Source organism: Siphateles boraxobius, unplaced genomic scaffold, assembly GCF_051911475.1.
Source record: "Siphateles boraxobius isolate OS27281-9 unplaced genomic scaffold, OSU_SipBor_1 26, whole genome shotgun sequence".
Taxonomy (NCBI): domain Eukaryota; kingdom Metazoa; phylum Chordata; class Actinopteri; order Cypriniformes; family Leuciscidae; genus Siphateles; species Siphateles boraxobius.
Window position 1 is genome coordinate 19127029 of NW_027508876.1, and position 21705 is coordinate 19148733.

At 38.4% G+C, this 21705-nt stretch overlaps 3 protein-coding genes across 3 annotated transcripts; 1 reads left to right on the top strand and 2 right to left on the bottom strand.

The window, feature by feature from the left end:
- Nucleotides 1-4343: 4343 nt before the first annotated feature.
- On the bottom strand, nucleotides 4344-5570 carry gpr12 (G protein-coupled receptor 12). Its single transcript, XM_077244682.1, has one exon. The coding sequence runs from the start codon at nucleotides 5496-5498 to the stop codon at nucleotides 4473-4475; it is 1026 nt and encodes a 341-aa protein (XP_077100797.1). The 5' UTR covers nucleotides 5499-5570; the 3' UTR covers nucleotides 4344-4472.
- A 3869-nt stretch (nucleotides 5571-9439) lies between these two features.
- usp12a (ubiquitin specific peptidase 12a) lies at nucleotides 9440-16915 on the bottom strand. Its single transcript, XM_077244683.1, has 9 exons — nucleotides 16792-16915; nucleotides 14829-14909; nucleotides 14516-14729; nucleotides 12750-12982; nucleotides 12550-12626; nucleotides 12375-12458; nucleotides 12077-12274; nucleotides 11777-11855; nucleotides 9440-10213 (listed from the first exon to the last, which is right to left on the bottom strand). The coding sequence occupies exons 1-9, from the start codon at nucleotides 16837-16839 to the stop codon at nucleotides 10112-10114; spliced, it is 1116 nt and encodes a 371-aa protein (XP_077100798.1). The 5' UTR covers nucleotides 16840-16915; the 3' UTR covers nucleotides 9440-10111.
- An 880-nt stretch (nucleotides 16916-17795) lies between these two features.
- On the top strand, nucleotides 17796-20040 carry rpl21 (ribosomal protein L21). Its single transcript, XM_077244684.1, has 6 exons — nucleotides 17796-17895; nucleotides 18538-18616; nucleotides 18717-18778; nucleotides 18865-18977; nucleotides 19504-19654; nucleotides 19913-20040. The coding sequence occupies exons 2-6, from the start codon at nucleotides 18550-18552 to the stop codon at nucleotides 20000-20002; spliced, it is 483 nt and encodes a 160-aa protein (XP_077100799.1). The 5' UTR covers nucleotides 17796-17895; nucleotides 18538-18549; the 3' UTR covers nucleotides 20003-20040.
- Nucleotides 20041-21705: the final 1665 nt, after the last annotated feature.

Below are 21705 nucleotides of genomic sequence, written 5' to 3' on the forward strand. Positions count from 1 at the left end.
GCAACAGACACTGGAATGTGGCCCAAGGTTAACCTTTGCACAATAGAGTGATGTAAGTATTTTGGTGGGCCCGTAAACAAGTTAGCATATAAGCACCTCCGCTTAAATCATCCAGAAATCAATGGGTTTTTGGTTAAATGCCTGAAATGAGGTCTGCGATTAACAACAAGCTCTAGATATTTTCACGTCAGTAATACCCCTTTGTGATTTTTAAGCTTTTACTTGTTTTGAAAAAGGCTAACAAGTGGCTAAATGGGACTACAGAGTTTTTTGGGGGCACTAAACGGCATCATGCCGAAAACGGAATTTCATCTACTCACTAGTCGTTTCCATAGCCTCACTGTTTTTATAATCGTGCTCTTTCGAACTATTCTAACTCAAAAGGAAATAAAGACTGAACGAGTTCATCCCATGCCATAATTACCGTAATTATGAGTTTCCAACTTGTATGCTGGGAATTTTCGAAGAGCCCCTATTGTACCATGAGACTGCTGTACTATCTGACTGCTGCAGTTTCATTTATGTGTTGATAGTCTTACCATATGTAACGGAGGCCAGCTAGTAAGAGCTGTGCGGGTAAACCTCACTCCCTTGATCTCAAGAGGAGCACTAGCGACAGACACTAGAGATTGCGATCTTTCACATCATTTTTAACGCGCCTGTCTCCTATGGCGGAGATGCCACTCATAGTGGGTCGAGTAGGACCGGTTATGGTGGCTCCTTGGTCCGGATGGGAATGAGGTTTGTGGGGGGAGTGTAATAGAGGCCGGCTAGTAATGCCCTGTCCCAAATGGCACCTCAAACACTCGTGGTCTTCCTACGAGTCTGCACTTTCGTAATGGAACACCACTTTGACAGTCCGGAAGAAGTCTGCTGCGGAGATTGCTTTAGTGCGGGCTCTGCAAAAGTGCGCATCGAGGATGCATATTGGCCGCAAAGGGGGCACCCTTCTGAACCCTAAAATGACAAATGGGACACGCTACGGTCTCACGGACTTAATGGACGCGCGCCCACAAGACCGAAAGTGCATATGAAGTGTGCCATTTGTGACAGGGCCTAAGAACTGTGTGGGTAAACCTCCCTCCCCTGATCTCAAACGGTGCATTATCGACCGGTGCTAGAGACTGCGATCTTTCGCGTCATTGTTAGCACGCCCGCCTCCCATGCCGGAGACGCAGATTTGAATCTCGCTTTGAGTGGGTGGAGTAGGACCGGTTATGTTGTTGCCGTGTTCCAGATGGGAGTGAAATTTAGCGGGGGTGAGTGTAAGAGGTCAATTAGTAAGGCCCTGTCCTAAATGGCACACTAAACACTCGCGGTCTTCCTGCTAGTCCGCAGTTTCAAGACGTAACACCACTTTGACTGCCGGGAAGACAAATGGGACACCCTACGGTCCATGGACTTAGCGGACACGTGCACACGGCATTGTGCATATGAAGTGGGCCATTTGGGACAGGGCCTAAGAGCTGTGCAGGTAAATGTCACTCCCATGGTCTCAAGAGGCGCACTAGAGATTGCGGTCTTTAGCATCCTAGTTAGCGCCCGCCGAGACACTCGTTGGAATACCCCTCGAGTGGGTCAAGTAGGACTGGTTACACATAGAGACGCATAATTCCCAGTCTGAGGACGTGAACACCTCCTAGTAGAACGTAACGTGTTGTCATCTCGAAATTATTGTAACTACGACATGGCTGTGAACGCAGTATTAGCGAGGGTGGCGCTGATGTTCGTTTACACGTCTAACATTTAGCTATTTTTTTCTGGTGATTGTATTTAGGTTTCAAAAGTCATACAAGTTTTGTTCATTATGAACAAAATGTGTAAGAATCATAAACTTTTGTTGGTCACAGAGCTCATTTTCTGCAATAATCCAAAAGCCAATGGAAAAATCCTATTGGGTTTTTGTCGAGGAAACCAAGTTGATGCTAACTTCCGTGTTGGCCTACAAATATACGCATCACTCCAGCGTTCCATGACACCAGGTGAGAAATGCCATCATGCCTTCTTAAAGTCACATGCCTTATTTACAGGATCAAGACGATCGGTAGAATGCCATAGCAATGATAAGAATAAAATTGATACAATAAAATCTCAGGATTATGAAAGATTCCAGACTTGGGGTGAATCATCATCTCCATGCTAAGCCCTATTAAAACTCGCATACCTGCTTGCTACCGCTCATTTGCTGTTTCACTGAAATCGTAGAGGTCACTCAGGCAAAGGTCACGAGGGTGTATCTGACCCGCAGGCACGATGTAAAGATGGTGCGATGGGAAGACTGGTAGCCACTCTAGCCCAAGCAGGTCTATCGGGAATATATTTCCCCCAACTACATCATTGTATCTGGAGAGACGAACATATATGCATGCGTTCACACGTGGCCTACACGCACACGCGCGGCCATGCACCGACAGTCACGCATTACACTTCACGTTCTTCATTCGTATAAACACTTTCAAGTTTCGCAAAATCAAATGCATACTGCAGAGTAGGTCACGTTGAGTGTACAGAGAGATTTCATTCATAGATTAGATATCGTAAATGACCAGAGGCAGAGCACAGTCACTTTCTGGATGAGAGGACACGAGGCAGTGAGATTATGGACATGTTTGCAGGGATTGAGACATCTGTCCAGCTCATGTTTTTTTTTAATCCCAAATTTACTAATATAATACAGGTCTTGTTGAAATAAGTACAGTTGTCAGTTGTTCTTAAAATCCAGTTGTATTTTCGTGGTGAGTTATTCATGGATGTTTTTTTTTTCAGCTAGCTGAGGTGTTGGTTTTGCTTGGGCATGGCTGTTATTGCTGCCAGAATATTGCTATAATTTGATGAAACACTCAGTCCGTAGTTATTGCTCGCTGATGGATTCTGCCACTGCACTGAAATGGATAGTGGCTGGTTGGCATTTGGAGGGCATAAGGTAAAAACAAGGGTGAACTTCAGCTCATAATAGCATGACTCCAGCCTCAGTTGTAAATGAAAGTACGATAGATTTTATAATATTCTCCCTCATCTGACATTTGCCAGCTCTGAGAGGCCAGCTGTTCTCTTCATCATAATCTTGTAATGTGGACTGGTTGAAGAGATTCACCAGTTTACTTAAAATCATATTGACTTTAAATCTGGCTCATTTTAAAGTGGAAGTGTATGAAGGCTGGCATATCATTTAACAGAATATGCTTTATCATGGATAAATCTCATGAAAACTACTCAATGTCATGTTTCACCCAAAAGAATGATTTCAATAATGAATAAAATAATAAATAAACTACACACACATAGGCATATATATATATATATATATATATATATATATATATATATATATACATATATATATACATATTCAATTTTTGATGAAAGATGACCCAGACAAGCATTCTGAGATTCACTCATGTTGCTTCAACAACACACCCCTCTAATTAATTTATCTCAATATTGTGGCCAAATCATCCTTCTTTTTTTTACAAATGCAATACATGTAAATTTTATGCAAAATGCTATGAGCTACCATTGTGTGATAGCTGTCCCGTATCCAGTAGTAATTACCAGTTGAACGTATTAAAGGGAGCAGTGCTCTATTAAAATTAAAAGCAAATCAATAGAAAATACATTCGGTTCAATCCTACATGTCGCCGCATAAACAAACCTCTTATTCTCACAGACACTTAATGCACGTTTTGTAATCAACAGTTCTTTGAAGTGAGCCTCTACTCACTGGGGGCTGTTTAAATGAATAAACATCTTACACTTTCTCCTAGGTCCCGCTCGCTTTCATCCTGCATTTATGGAAGAGGATGCGGAGATGGTTCGACTTCCTGTCAAAACTAAAATAAAGGCATCGACGGGTACGTTTATTCATAGAGTGGTTCTCATTCTGAGTTAGCTCTTCATGGTTTTCTGCTTTGGAGGACATTTTACATTCGGCCGAGATTTAAATCAAACAGAAGAGAGAGAGCACGCCTCTCTCTCTCTCTCTCTCTCTCTCTCTCTCTCTCGTTCTCCAGGTTGGTTTCTTTGGAGGACGCAAGGCGCGGATCACCAAGCGCCTCGTCTATTTTTAGCACACCGCGGTTACTTAACGTTCAGCGCACGTTCTTGAACGCAGCAACAGCAGAGCGAGATGAATGAGCTTTGGGATCCTGTCTAGAGGACCGCCTTGTGCTGCCCCTCATCCTCCTCCTCCTGTGCAACAGGGGGCTGCCACTGTGGCCAAGCCAAAACAAGCACAAAAAATGCAAAGGACATATGTACAAGATATTTACATCTGTCTGTCACACAGCATCCTGGATCCTGGAATCCTATTTTTGCTGGACAGGGTGTGGCAGCTGGTCGGATCAGGATCGGGCAAAGATCGTGTGGCAGTGGTTGTCATATAACATATAATAGGGGAAGACATAAACGGGTGACGAGCACACGCCCCTTCTTGTACTAGGGGAACCTCTGGCCTGTGCAGTTCCCTAGGCACATCAGACGTCGCTGGGGGTCCGTGCTCGCTGTGCCACGCTGGCAGGGATACATCCACAGCACACCAGCCATAGCGCTTTCTGGATCTCTTGATTTCGGAAGGCGTAAATTACGGGGTTGATGACCGAGTTGTAGGTGGCGGGCACCAGGGTGGCGTATGTGTAGAGTGGCGGGTACGTGTAATCGGCTATGAGCGAGTAGACAGTAAAGGGCATCCAACAAGCGGCGAATGTGCCCAGAATGATTGCCAAGGTGGATACGCCTTTCCGAGTTGTGACATAGTGAGGGCTCACGGCTAAAAAGTGGTGCTGGAGGGAGATTTGGTGCGCATGTCGCATGACAATTTTACAGATCTGCATGTAAAGCTGTAGCATGAGGCCGAACAGCAGAAGGAAGGACACGGATAGAACGGCCACGTTGTTTTTTGTAAGGGGCCACACCACGCTGCAGCTCGCCTCCTGGCCCAGGCAGTTCACACCAATAACAGGCAGCAAACCTAGACACAAGGACACTCCCCATAGAAGCACAAGCATGGTGTATGTGAAGGCAGCCGTTCGCTCAGAGTTATAGGTGAGGGCGTAGTACAACGACAGGTAGCGGTCAATAGTGATAGCCAGCAGGCTGAACACCGATGCGGAGAACGATGCTACCACCAAACCCACAGTCAGAAGCTGTGCCGAGTCAGAGCGAAGCAGGTAAGCGAAGGTAAAGTGCAGGACTAACCCCAAACCGGCCAATAGGTCAGCAAGAGCTAGGCTGCCGATCAGCAAAAACATGGGGGCGCGCAGAGACGGGTTCTGCCAGATGACCAAAACCACCAGGGCGTTCTCGCAGGCTATGAGGGTGCCGGATGAACACAGCACGATGTCCCACGGGTTTACCAACAGCTCAGCGGGCGGCCTCGCCGGCAGGACGACCGCGGGTGGGTACGTTCCGACGGTGATGTTCTCTAAGCTCCCCGCGCCGCTGCTGCCCCACGTGGGTTCTTGAGCCAGCCAGCTGGGAGAAACTGACAACTCTTCACTCATTCTGCCGCCCGTCTAAAATGACAAACACAGAAACACATTATGAGGAGAATAGCTAGTCTAAAGAAAAGAAAAGACAAAACAACAAGTATAATCCTCTATATTTGATCATAAAAAAAGGAATATGTCCACTGTACAATATTAGAAATAAAGGTTCTTTGTTGGCATCCTTTCCACTGCACAAAAGATTCATATAGTGGAAAAGGGTTCTTCAGATTATTAAAATGTTCTTCATACTAAGAAAAACATTTTTCTTTTAAGAACTGTACTGAAAGGTTCTTTGTGGAACTCAAAACGGTTCTTCTATGGCATTACTGTGAAAACCAGATTTTGAAGCCTCTATTTTTAAGAGTGTACAGCATTTATTGCATTTATTAGCATGTTGTTCCAAGCCTAGCTTTCTTTTATATTGCCTGGGAATATTTTGAAGAATGCTGTTAACAAAAAAGTTTGGTTCCCATTGACTTCCATTGCAATTTTTTTTTTTGGTCTATATAAAGGAGGTCAATGGGAACCGAAACGGCATGGTTACCAACATTCGTTAAAATATTTTTTTTTGTTCGACAGAAGAAAGTCATACATGTTTGGAATGACATGAGGGTAAGTAAATGCTGACAGAATTTTCATCATCCTTTCAAATATTAAATAATATTTACAAAAGAACTACCAGATGTGGTTGCCAGAACTTCACAGTAAAAAACAATTACTACGACAATAACAACAACATACAGTGCCGATGTTACAAGCATTATGGAATAACATTTTGGTAAATATATTTTGCATTTTCTCACGACATGTTATTAAATGATGTCATTTTAAAACATCAACATAACTGAGCTATTTAAATATTTATATTATTATAAATATAATATTTTATGAATAAATGCAGCATAAAACACTCTGAAAACAAAATAAAACTCATTTTTAAATAAAATATTAAAAGGTCTGGTTTGTGAATTCTGGGAATGCCTCTTTTTCTGGGAATTAAAAATATAGAAAAAAATATTTTACCTTAAAATTATACATATTGCCTTAAATATAATGCACATTTTATCAGTAAATTATAAAGTGATTCATACTTTTTAAATTTCAGTATTTTACAGCAAAATTACATGTGTGTGTGTGTGTGTGTATATATATATATATACATATATATATATATATATATTATTTATTTTTTTACTTTGTGTGCTATAGATATTAACCAACAGATGGGTGTTTACTGCATTTGTACATTATATTCCCATTAAAATTGCAGTTCTACATTGTATTGGCATTCAAGAAAACATCACAGATTATAACCATCCATTATAACAGAAACATTAGCCAATCATGATTATTATCACAAAAGCCATTGTTCCCTTTAACTATGCATTACTTCTATGTTAGTGACAGTGTCTTTGTTCTTTTGTTCAGAACAAAGAATCAAATTAAGATAAATGAAAGATTTTGCCTTAGTGGTTAAGTGGCTATAGGAGCCGGCTATTATTGAGATACTTTTGAATCATACCCTAGTACAATGGTGGGAAATCAAAAAGAAGGGAGGGCCCTATTGAGTTCTGATATTAAATAAAGGCGGGTTCCAATTCTTATAAAAGCGCCCCTGCATCAGCATCCTTTTATCTATCACATTCACATATGGACTCTCAAAGAACATCTCAACTCCAGCAGCTGGATGCAACCATTGCTACCGCTGAGTCCTTTTACCTTAATAATAACGCTTCATCTCTTGCTCAGTAAAAAAAATCTAGGTTATGTGCTATAAAATGCAAGGCAATACAAGCAGAATGATTTCAAATACACCCGGTCTCCATTCACTCCCCATCTGGAGGCTTCCCTACCTTGTCTTTTAGGAGAGGCGCCTGTTTAGATGTTTTTGCGTCTCTCTATTCTTTCCATTGTATTAAATGGCAGCGCTGTTTGCAGGTGCAGCGCCACGCGGACGGATGGAGGGATGGGGATGCTGTGATCAGATGCCGGACCGGAGAATCTTCACTGCCAGCAGGGATAGCTGCTCTTCGGCGTCTGCACGAGGATCACCACCGACTGCGGCTGTGCGAGGCGCTGGGACTGGGAGGGGGCGAGCTTTCCCTCTCAGACCAGAAGGTCCCGTCACCTGTGTAATCTGCTGCTCGGAAACTAAAGGATGCCACTGTGTGTTGTAAAAGGCATTTTCGTGAACACAGCCTAAATAAACGTATTTTTTTATAAAATACGTTATTTAAAATTTTCTAAATTCGCTATCAACTAGAACGTCTTTTGAGCTAGTACTCAGCACTTTGTTTGCTAAAACACTGTAAAAAAAATTAATTAATAAATAAATTATATATATATATATTCATGATTTGTAGCCTAATCACAACATTTTTTCTTATGTCAAATCAACTTAAATCATTTATGTGGTTCAGATAACAATATTTTGAGTTTCTGTTGATTAAACCAATCTCCTTCATTGTATTAACTTTTTTTTAAAGTTAAACCAACAATATTTTTTTACAGCGAGTATTTTGCATGTATGCTCCTTATATAGAGATGGACATAATATTTTATTTAAAAATACTTTATTTGTAGGCTACTAAATATTATATTTTATATTATATTAAAAAAGCACCCTGTGTTATACATCAACCCTTATCAGCATAACATTGTCCAAAAAAGTATTACATTATAATAATTTTTAAAAAATCTCAAAAAGAAAAGATATGAACTCTTAAAGATGTCTTCTCTTTTTAATTACTCTGGCCTGATTTCACAGACAGGGTATTAAACCAGGATTAGACATTATTTCAATTAGGACATTTAAGTATAGCTTTTATAAACGTGCTTTAGAAAAAAACATTACGGATATGCATCTTGAGACAAAACAATGGCACTGACATATTTTAAGACATGCCATTGCAAGTTCCTTTCAACATCTCAAACATGAATTTTAGTCTGGGACTAGGATTAAGCCTTGTCTGTGAAACAGGGGGTTTATCTTATTTTATCTATTTTGTTAGGTTTTTCAGTATAGGGAATGCACATTTGAATTATTGAAAACTATAAATTTGTAGAAAAATTAGCATTCAATTCTTTCTTTCAAACACATAATGTCATGACTTTGAGCGAAAGACTACTGGCAAAAATAAAATGTAAAACTAAACCGTTACTTTTTTGAACGCCAACACATGTATTACAATGTTTAAATTTAGCTTGCCATGGCAAAATGCAATATATTGGCATTATTTGTCTGATCAAATGTTTCCAACCATTTTTCGAACGACCCAGAAGGTATTACAACGCGTCTCTGTATGACGAGACCCATTTATATAGCATCTGACATTCAGACTGCATCTTTCTGGTAAGATGCACATTGTGTTGCTCCCCTGTGAGAACTATTCTCGGCGCTTGCTATTAACAGCATGCTCATCTGTGTCACCCACTTCCCCCACTATTCCCTCTCTCCTCCATTCTCTAACCCCGTGCAGCCTTCGTCCCCATGCCTCTTTTCAGTCTGTGCCATTTCAGACAGTCTCACACCTCCTCATAGACTAAGCTGCCGTCAATGACAATGCCTGATAAAGTCCTTCACAGACTGAAATTGGCTCGGTATGGGCCTCAAAGAAATTGCTGTTAAACGCTAATAAATATATGTAATGCTTTATACAAATTTGAAAGAATCAAGCATCAAACTCATTTTAGGCATAGGAAATGGACCGAATAATTGCAAAACAACACACAACCTTTCAAGCTAGAATGAGAGCAGAAGAGCGGTCGGTTAAAAGGAATGATGCTGTGCAGTTCTCCATCTTGCAGTAATCTGGACCGGCCACTGAGGGGCCACAGTGACCAAGAATGAGTCATCAGCACTAGGCAAGCCTTGGTTGTATGTACCAGGGGTCCAATCAAATCGCAGCAGGCTGGTAATAGCTGGTATTTACATGCTTACATGCATACATCCTATCTTGGTGTATACACTTTTATTTCTTTTTCTTTAAAACAGAAAATGATAATTTCACAACAGGCCGTCTCAAGCAAACCCTCACATTAACCTTCCAACATCTACAAAACTGTATCAAAAGTGCACCATAGTGTTATACATCTTTTCTGGTTCTATTCTCATTTTTTTGGCTATATCAGTAATATTATTATAATTCTCATAATATTTATACAAATATCACTCTGTACAAGGTAGAAATACATAACCCGAAATGCCCCGTATCCGGAGCTTTTAGACCCTCCCCGTCATTATAATAAACACACCCGCTTTCCCCATGCACAAGTCTTCAGCCTCCTCACAGCCATAGGAATCAAAAGGTCGCAGCATGAAAGTCGAACGCAAATCCCCGTCATATCATAAAGTCAGTTACATTAAACACATTCTCTCCACAGTAAAGGACTGAACACGAGTGATGAAACGCTCCCACAACGTAAATACAACTGACAAACAACGTTCAAAAGGCCTTGCGACTGCATGGCGTCCAGCGTTACGGCTGCGCGGAGACTGGCGAGGGAGGGCTTGGACGGGAGGGGTGGGGTGTGTGTGTGTGTGTGTGTGTGTGTGTGATGCAGCAGGGTTCTGCATACAGGCACGCCTGCTGCACAGGTTCCGTAAGAGGACGCCGCTCTGGCCTCTCTCAGTCTCTGGACTGGTAAAACAGGATGTACCCGGACTCAGAGTTCTTGGAAATTTCAGAGGTTAATCCGTAGAATTCTTCAATTGCCTGGGCATCGATTTTCTAAAGGGAGAAACAAAACATTTTTTTTTAAACAAATGCAGGAAGATCATTTTACAATCAAGATTTAGCACATGGACACCTTGGACACAAGATTTAGCACATGGAAGCCATTTAAATGGGAGTAGGAGCAGTGATGGCGTTGACTGGTATATTTTGATATCTGGACTGCATCAAAACTTTTTGTATTTTCTGACAGACAAACTACACGTCTGAACTGTTAACAACTGAGTGATGCTTTGTTAGAACCAAAACACTGGCTTTTGTGAAGGATGAGTGATTATATGTGTATAGATCGTTTGTTGGGGACTTTTAATCCATATGTCTATGGATAATATTGTTTGTTGTATATATATAAATATTGATTTTGTATATTGAGGTGATTTAGATTTGTTGTTGAACCTTTTTAAACCTGCTGAAAAATGCATGTTGTATATGCAGCAATGTATTAGTGTTTGATGGTTTTTCATATTTGCAATCGATGTCAATGTTGTTGTTAATTTTTGTATAGTAACCACAACTTGATTCACATGTTGAGCCACCTCAAATAAAAGCAACTAATGGAACTTTGCGCATTCTAATCGAAACCCCACAGTGATTAAACTATTGAACCAATTCTCATGAAACTTTATTACACATAGCTTTGGACTTTTTCAATGACAATTGTATAAAATAAAATAAAAAGATTTTTGAAATATTTTAGACCTTAATATCTATAGATTTTATTTACTTAACATCATTATTACTGATTATTATTTATTTATTAATTATTTTAAATAAACATATCAATGTTTTATATATATATATATATATATATATATATATATATATATATATACACACATATATTTGTGCTGTCAAATCGATTATAATATCCGTTTATATGTATGTGTGTATACATATATACAGTGTATATATATATATATATATATATATATATATATATATATATGTGTGTGTGTGTGTGTGTGTGTATACACAGACACTAACGTATGATCATATATATACACACATATATTACATAAACACAAATTTTTATTTTAGAATTGATTAATCGATCGGACAGCACTAGTGTTTGTCTGTGTGTGTATATATATATATACATATATATAAATATATATATACACCCATATATTATATAAACAAAAACTTTTATGCTAGATGCGATTAATCGATTTGTAAGCACTAATATACACACACATACACACACATATATACACACACACAATAAAATATCTATATGGTCTGCTTTACTTTTTAACATTATTTTTATTTATTTATTTATTAAAGGTTTATTCTATTTTATTTAAGATTTTAACTAAACGTATCATATATATATATATATATATATATATATATATATATATATAGTCAAAATAAAAACTAGAATTAATTACAAGAATGAATTATAGGAATTAAGATTAGGATTTTAAATATATTTTAATTTGTCAGTCCTGCAAATCATCCATGTAAAATTCCCTATTATTTACAGGTTTTCCGTAACTGTGGGAACCCTAAATCTCAGTGAAAGGCTGGTACTTTTATACATGACGGATGGCAGCTTACCTCTACGATGTCGTCATCAAACAGTAGCCAGAAATCATGACTCTTTACAATTGCGATGTAGTGTCCTCGGTTTGGACCACTGTAAAAGCACACAAACATAAAAACAAGCTACAGATCAAGGAAGCAAATCAAGACAGTTCTGCTTTTTTGCAAGGACAAATTTAAAAAAGCTTACATGAAGAGATTCTGTTCACTTAAACACGTATTGTGAAATCAGTCAACATGGGAGGAAGAAAATGTATAAAGGTCTGAAAGTCCATTCTGGCTTCCTGGTTTCCATCAAAATCTGTACCGACTCACCTGCCACAATGCACCACCACAGCGACCAGGTCGTAAAGCCTCTCGGGATTGGTGGCATCGCCAGAGGTGTTAAAGAGGCGGAGCTCCAGAGGGAAGACCACGCGGTAGCTTAGCTTAGTGTAGCGCTGCAGCTGCTCCATGTATTTAAATCTTTTCAAGTGCAAGGCGAGGATCATGGGAAGTTTCTTAACCCGCATTCTAGAGTCAAACACAAACAGATATTCATGTATCCAGTGTATTCACTACATATATAGTAAAAAAGTCAGGAAGCAGCTGACAGAAATGAATGTGTGCTCACCTTTTGTGTGCCTCCTGTTTACTTCTGCATTCCTCACAGTAATATTTATACTCACTGCACAAGGTCTCTGTATTACTGAAACCTCTATAAGGGGCCAGTAAGAAAAAGAATAGCTTATTAAAATGGACTCATATTCATGTTTGCATTGGGTTTAAGTGCGATTGTGCTTTCGGACCTGAGACAGTGTGTGATCGAAGTGTTCTGCTCCACGTCCACTGACAAATCCAAGAAATCCTCATCTTTGCTGCTTATCTGTGGAAGAGCAAAGTCCAAAGACCCACCTCAGATCAAAGCACAGCCAATCACAGCCAGCAGAATTATCAGGATCCTGTCTTATTGGACGGTATCCAGTTAAGGTACGTGAGGTGCAATTACCGTCTCGCAGGTGAGGCATCGTGTCTCGTTGGTCAGCGTGCCCTGGAAGATCTCATGAACCCAGGTGGAGGAGGGCGGGGTGCTGTTATTGTTCTGTGAGTCAAGTGTGCCATTGGCCAGTTTGCCATTCTGCTTGTCTTGCTTGCGCTCTTCTTGTAGCAGGTCTGCTATAGTGTTCAGCAGGTAGTTGAGAAACTCATGTGCATCTTGTTGCATGTAGTTATCAAACAGTTCTGCAGGGTGACAGGGAGAAAGATATAAAATGCATAAAATAGCACAAGGAATCGTGTTTTCAGCCCTGGTATTAAGATGCGTTTTAGTCGATCAGATAACAAGTGGACAACACTAAATACAGGTGTATAAAGGGTCTAAAACATTTGGAGCTTGTCCACTTTTGACCGCTTCAAGAGGTAGTCGAAAACGCATTCTGAACAGCCACAAAAGACCACCTACTCTCCGTCTACTGACCTAACACCAAAACATTATGGGAAGAGTGTTAGCCAGTAGCCAGAAGAGATTTAAATTTTGTCGGCAAAAGACCCAAGTTTGGTTTGAAGATGAAAAATGTACCAAGCACAGTGTCCTCTCACCATTCCTGATATGTAACACACAGTCACCGCGTTCAGCGTGGTCTTGCGGCTTTCAGAGCAGAAACGTTTGTTTTCTGTCGTCTTCGGTGGATTCATATGTAATTTATGTGAGCTTATTTTGTGCACATTAGATAGAAAGATTTGAAGAAACCATACATTTACCCACCCATAGTCCCTCCCCTCAACGAAATCAGGACAGAAGTGGTGGAAAGTGAACAAAAGAGACGGATTAAAATACCAAGTGTAAACGGGTATGTGTCTACCTCGATTGTATTTGTGATCTGATCAACCAAAATGCATCTTAATATCAGGTGCAAATGGGACCTTTAAGAATCATATGTGTCAAAACCACTTAAAATGTACATTTCTAATTTAATTCGCTTCATCTAGATTATTATGGTTTTCAAAAATTCATTCAACTTCAAAACTAAGACATGTGCAAGTCAATGACCTGAGATACCGAGTTGTAACGTTGAATGTGGGTGTCCACAAAAAAGACGGCAGAAAACAATTCCGAACTAGACGGTTTTGCAATTATATGGTAACATTAACAATAAGGTTCCATTTGTTAGCATGAATGAACAATGAAAAATAACTCTAAAACATTTACCAGTATTTTTTTATTATTAAATTAAAAGTTGGATCTATAAATGTTATTTAATGGACTAACAATTGTATTTTTAATAACCACCATTAACAAAAGTCAATAAATACTGTAACAACTGAATTGCTCCTTGTTAGTTTATGCTAGTTAATGCATTAACTAATGGGACCTTATAGTAAATTGTTACCGTTTTGTGTAAGACAGAATATATATTTATTGTAAATGCCTCATCATTCATGGTTGGCTATATGCATATTATTTATTTGTTAGATACTATGCAAAAAATGTGCACAATTCAAATGTGCACAATATATATGTTATATATATTAGGTTAAAGGTGAAGCAGCTGTACTCGTACAACGAAAAAAAAAAGTTATAGCTGTTGTTCATTGTTTAGCCTATTGGTGGTGGTTTTGCTTATTTTGTTTACAACTTGAATGCATCGTAAGAAAAACTTCATGTGTTGTACTGCTTTAATGTTTCTGACCTAGAACTAGCATCCATACTGAAACCGAGAAGTAACTGAGAACATTAAACTGAATTTTAATACAATCCCTTCCTGCTCGTCTTACCATTCTCTTTCCGTAGTCGTGTAATGAACTTCTTCGGGGGTATCACGCCAACTTTCCTCTTCTGGTTGGCTATACTGTGGAACAGGTCGGCCAGGCAGGTGAGCAGGTTCTCCTTGCGGCGCGGCTGGCTCCTGTACGCGAGGATCTTCTCCCGGAACGGCCGGCAAAAGTACAGAGCCTGGAGTACAGAGTTACAGTAGCAGGTGTTTCCGAACTGTGGAACGAAACACACAGAACACACACACACTGAGAGCAGAGCATGACGATAAACATGGAGCCATGATGGTAGACAGCAGGAAACGCCTTTGCTTACGTTGACCAATCCGAAGTAATGCTCGTTGACAGGGAACTGCTCCGAGCCAATCTCTTTCTCCAAAGCGGAGGCATTGGCGCCCTGAAACGGAACAGGTGAACAGTTGTTCAGGTTTTTACACCTGCTTACCATTGGATAGAGAATCCTTTACAAAAATTACCATGATAACCACAGTTTTTACCAAATAGTTATTGTTTCTACTAGGGATGCACTGATATGAACATTTTGGCTGATACCTTTAACCGATAATTCTTCAAAGTTGCAAGCCGATAACCGATATATTGGCCGATAAATCTATTTATTTTTATTTTTTGAGAGCCTGATTACAAAAACAAAGGTCTCACCATAAAAAGCCACCCAAGCACTTCAACAGAAATTAAACATAAACAGTATAGTTAGTAGCCTAGTTTGAACCAGTGTAAGTTTTAAAATTAATTTTACACCTATGGTCCAACTCTCTTATTCAAATAAAGCTATTGTCTTACAAATAAATAAAATAATGCTTAAATAATGCAAACAAGTAATTGGACAACATTACTTGCATACAAAGAATCAAAATGCATGTGCCATGGATAAATAAATAGGAATAGCCTCCGCACGGACAATAATTAAGTGATTTTAATTAAACCATATTGTTGATGAAAATAATATGAGAAAAAGAAAAGTGCTAGTTAACTTATAATGCATCAATGTTTTGGAAAAAGGAACTGAATCTAAAATTAAGCCTATTTGACAGACTTGCACTGCACATGTTGCACTTAACTGTATTTTCCCTTTCGAATTGATTCCAATCAAATTTTAAGCAATTCAAATCCATTATGGTGAACAGTGCGCATCAGAAGTCTCATCTGAATGCAATAATCCATTTATTATAACGATAACATTAAAAATTAAATTATATATCGGCTGATATGGTGGCCGATACACTGTGCATCCTTAGTTTCTACAATAAAACTATGGTAAGTTTATATTACATACCACTTTCTTAAAAAAATAAATAAATAAAATGACTAGAAAATGTGCAGTGTTTAGAAGGAGATACTATTAAACCTATTGTGGTTAATTGTAGTAACTGATATTGTGGCAGGAACTATACTCACCATGGTAAATTTCAGAAAACGTTTGATGCATGCGAGACACTTTTGGTCAGATTGCAACATCCATTGATTAAGAATTAATGTTTTAAAATTGTAATACCACAAACAAACAAAAAACACGTAAATGTGAACATAAAAACAACCCTATTACACCGCACATCTTAAGAGGTAAAATTACATTAGCAGTCATTAGCATTTCACTGCCGTCGTTTTTACATTTAAAGACGTCAAATGCCATGTAAAAATGGAATTAACAATCAAAACGCAGATCAAGCAAATGAGATATGGAGGCACATATTGGGTAGGGAGAAGCAGAGAGGGGATGGGACCATGAAATCACGATGTGACCGACCTGGCAACAGCTTAGCACTGAAGCACAGGTACACTGAACGCGTTTAACATCTCCATGATGCTCACGTTCACAACACAATGCTTATCTGAATGCTTGTACTAATTTATTACACAAATAACAACCGGAGATTATTTAGATGTCACTGTCTCGCACTTATTAAGCACATCTCGCGATCATAACCCGTGCTGAATGACACTTCAGCTCAGCAGTTAGCAGATCTCTGCTTTGCTGCCTTCAGCAAATCCTAGAAGGACGAGCGAATTTAAAAGCTTAACGTTGTGTTACAAAGACAACACGGTCGTTTCGCAAATCTACCCAATTACGGAAATAATTTAGGCCCAAGTCAAAACTCATAGCAGGCACACAGACGGAAAAATACAGCTCGCAACTGCAGCAGAGGAAAACTGGCAACCCAAGGAGTCAGATTCACAGAACTAATGCAGCACGCGACCGATTACAAGATCACGCGTGTATTGATGTAAAATTATCCGTGACTGAAGTGATATTTACTTACCATGGTACAAAAAGAGGCAAATTTGGAAACTGTCATTAGGATTTCCATTCGCCCAGCGCCATCTTCCACCCAATCACCGCGCGGAGGCGAAAAGGAGTCCCCGTGAGGACAGATTGCGCTCCTGCCAGAGGGGAACTGCGCGGGGTCATAGTGCCCCAGCGCCTGATTCAGTTATTATTCAAATAATTTTATTTAATAGAATAGGCCTACAATAAAACATAATGTAGAAATATAAAATTAGATAATACATGCAAGAAATTTTCATAAAATAATAAGTACAATATACAATAGAGAAAATAAAACACATTAATGAACACTTAAAGACATTTATGTCCATTATGCAGTTTATTTGATAGTATATTCAATTCAGCAGATAGCTTGTGCAGTTACATATTTTTTGAAAGTTTGTTTTAATTTATTACATTTCTTATTAAATCATATTTTTTTCCCACAAATTAACTTAACCCAACAACTTTAATTAGTTGTTTTTTAACTTTAACTTTAAAAACAAGTCAATTAAATCTCTACTTACAGAGCTTGTCGACTGTTGTTTTTTATGTTAATGCTTGTGTCAAGGATCACAGACTGGTCAGGATTTTGTTTAATTCAATGCATTTTAAATTACAAATAAAAAACTATTGAAGTAAGTGTTTTCGTGAAACTAACCCAGTTAAAGCTTCTTATTTAAGATATTTAAAGTAAATGGTTGTGTGTTTGTTCCAAAATAATGTTCCTTTGAGGAATAACTTAATTAATTTATTACATTTTTAATTTAAAAAAGCTTAACCCGGTTTTAAAGCTCTCGTTGTTTTTTTATTTTTGGAATATATATATATATATATATATATATATATATATATATATATATATATATATATATATATATCCATGCTATGCTTTAGCAGGCAGGTTAAAAACAGAAAAAAATCATCAAATAAAAACCTGTTTTTGTTTGGCGAAGATATCACTGCCCGTGGAGCAACAGCTCAGAAGCTGTTTTTACTCAGGCAAATAAGTAGTCTTCCTATTCGTGCTTTGAAGGGAAGGCCACAGGACCCCATCATTCTCTTTCCGCCGTACCCGCCATCTTGCGAACAAGCAGGGGTAAGATGTGCTCCAGACATTATGTATTAAATCCTTAGTTACATAGCTCTCATTGAGCAAAAGTGCAACACAAAACACTCTAAAAATACATTGCCTAGCATGGCATCGAAATCAAGTCCGCATGTACGTTGTTGGATGCCGTAAAGAGTAAAATACAGAGTCAAGCTGTAGCGTGTCCGTTCCATGTGGGCCATGCGTGGACAGGATATGCGAGAGTCGTGGATAAAAAAATAGTAAAATATTTCCGAATTCCGATCGATGTATATGTTGTATTTCGAACAGGTAGAAATATTTACGAGAGTTGCAAGATGTCGCATCACTTTGGTTCCTTATTGGCAATGTATTTCTTGGTCATGAATTGTAATTTCATAGGGCTGTAACGATCTAATGTTAAAAAAGACTTGTCTTGATGTGTTCATAGTCATATTTTAACTGCCTTTAATGATATACTATTCATCGTTATTGGAATAAATGCTATCTAAACATGTTACATTCAATTATTATGTACGGTCAGTGATGACCAAAGTTCTGTTAGCTAAGTTTGATATTAAATATTTTCTGTAGTATTGTAGTTGGGAATCAAGCGTAGTTTGAGAAGTGGTTGAGAATTTCTAACTTTATTTTTGCATCTCTTGCACCCAGTAATCAGGCATCATGACAAACACCAGAGGCAAGAGGAGGGGGACCAGGTATATGTTTGCCAGGCCCTTCCGCAAGCATGGTGAGTTAACTTTAATAGTGCTGTATGTATTTTGTACTGTAGCATATAAACCTGTTTATATAAAACTTAAGTCCTGACATTGCTTTTTCTTCCACAACAGGCCCAATCCCTCTGTCCACCTACATGCGCATCTACAAGAAGGGTGATATTGTAGACATCAAGGTAAGTTTTAGTAAATTAAATGTTTTAGTGTACTTTTTTTGTTTAATAATCAAGACAATTTCTAAGAAAACCATCTTTTTATCCAGGGCACAGGAACCATCCAGAAGGGAATGCCTCATAAATGCTACCATGGCAAAACAGGACGTGTTTATAATGTTACACAGCATGCTGTAGGCATCATTGTCAACAAGCAAGTCAAGTAAGTACTGCCCAGAACATGACAATTCAATGTAAAGTTACATCTGACAGACATGTACAGAAACTACATGGTTAGTGTTTCTACATATTGCTGTTAATGCCACTTTTTGTATCTCTACTATACTCTTTATCATACGAGTGTTCACGAGGGGGGTGTTGTGATTACCGCCACGATCGCTGTGTTACGTCAAACAAATTGGCAGCCATTCACTTGCATTTTAAATGTGTATATAATCTCACATAGCACTCCAGTAATGTTTTCAAGTTAGGCTAATGTGTTCTGAACTTATCCATATCAATGAAGCTGTTTAATGTGTAATGCCCCAGATTCACTTTGCCATAAGGGCCGTCCAGTGTCCTGTGTGGTCATTCATATGGGGAAGAGCAGTCATCCTTATGCACCCTGGACTGGTACATTAATGCCTTTGCCAGATTGTCAATATGGAAACACGCCTCACTTTGATCAAGCTTGTAAACGCACAACAATTCTTGTTGTATAAGTGACCAATTACTGGTTTTCCTTCTAGGGGCAAGATCCTGGCTAAGAGAATTAATGTACGTATTGAGCATATTAAGCACTCAAAGAGCAGAGACAGCTTCTTGCAGCGTGTTAAGGAGAATGAGAAGAAAAAATTGGAGGCCAAGAAGCAGGGTACCTGGATTGAACTTAAACGCCAGGTATGAGAACTAGGAAATTGATTGTTTTTACTTTTATATGGACAAATGTGCACAGTGAGACCATTGAACTCCCTGATGTAATCAATGTTTCATGTTTGGATGTTGCAAATGGTTTTTTGAATTAAAATTAAAATGCCATTATTATATTTCATTAAATTTACATTAGTTAAAATGACAGAATACGTAAAACACGGCATTACAGCTCTGGCTGATGCTCTTGGGTGGTTTGTGGTGTTGATGTGACTATCTTGTTTTCAGCCTGATGCTCCACGGTCAGCTCACTTTGTGAGCACCAAGAACAACGAGCCTCAGCTCCTGGAGCCTATCCCTTACGAGTTCATGGCATAATTCTGCTGGCCAAAATAAAGACCTTTGTACTACATAAATCTTGTTTGAAACTCTTTCTTTAACAATTTTTCCCCCTTTAATTGTATTTTTATGTTATGAGGATGAATCTATTGTTAATGATTGATAGTACGGTGATAGTGAAATATAAAAAATGATAGTGATATACAATGCACTCTCTCAAAAAAGGTATAAAAGCTCTCACTGGGGTGGTATCGCTTCAAAAGGTACTGTGTACATTTAAGATGCTAATATGCACTGTTCAGGGATAAAGGAGGTACAAAGATGTTCCTTTTGAAAGGTTATTGTACATTTTTGTGTAATTCAGTACAACTATTTTCTTTTAGTCCCTTTCCTTTTATTTAATAAAGCTGTTAAAGCACTATAGGGTTTTTATTTATGTAAGGGGTCTTGTTTTTTATTTCAGTTTTTAACCTACAAGCTTACAGCATGTACAGTTGTGGTCAATTAATGGCACCCCTGGTAAATATGATCAAAAATGGCTGTAAAAAAATGAATCTGCATAGTTTATCCTTTTGATCTTGCATTCAAAAAATTCACAACCTAACTTTTCAGTGCAGTAAAATAATTGAAAGTGGGAGGTAAATCACATTATGAAATAAATGCCTTTTTCCAAAACATACTGGCCATAATTATAGGCTCCCTGTTATGAAATACTTTTTGCCAAGATAACAGATCTGAGTTTTCTTCTATGATGCCTGAAGAATTTGGAGAACAACTGACAAGAGATCAGAGACCATTCCTCCATACAGAATCCCTTCAGATTCACAAGTTCATTGTGGCGGTGCTGCTCTTTAGTTCACTTCAGTCATTTTCTATAGGGTTCAATTTAGGCGACTGGGACGGTCATGGCAGAAGCTTCATTTTGTGCTCCGTAACAGTTACCCTTTTTTGTGTTGATTTTGATATTTGTTTTGGACCGTTGTCCTGATGGAAGATCCAACCATGGCCCAGTATAAGATTTCTGTCAGAGGCAGTCAGGTTTTGACTTTTTATCTGTTGGTATTTGCTAGAATCTATAATGCATGTATCTGAACAAGATGTCCAGGACCTCCAGCAAAAAAATAGGTTCACAACATAAGATATTTATTATATATATATTTACTTCCCCTTCCCCCCTCTTTCAATTATTTTACTTCAATGAAAGGTTTGATTTTTGCAAATTTTTTGAATGAAAGATCAAAAGGATAAACAATGCAGATTTATTTTTTAAAGCCATTTTTGATCATATTTACCAGGGGTGCCATTAATTCTGACCACAACTGTAACAGCCTTCGAGTCAAGCCATTATATTCTGTTCAAGGATATTCCTATATTAGGGTCTCTTGGCTTTGGTATGGATCAGAACCTTTATTTTTAAGAGTGCATGAAGTGGCCAACAAACTTGGTCCAAAGTTGTCCAGTTCTTGCAGCCAATCACAAATGATGTTGTTGTTTTTTTGTTGTTGTTTAATGTCATGAATTATTGCAAGATCCAGATGTGATACTATTTTGGCCTTTTCTCCTTTTTAGCTGTTCTCTCATACAGCCTAAAATCAGTAAAGTACAGAAATAAGAGAATGCCTGCAATTTCAGCTAAATAACTTCCTCTTATCAATGTTGCAGCTGGCCTTATGTTAAATTGCTCACTTTGGTAGAACAGCCTGATCTTTGTTTTAAGTCATTTCATGTCCTATCTTTTGCTA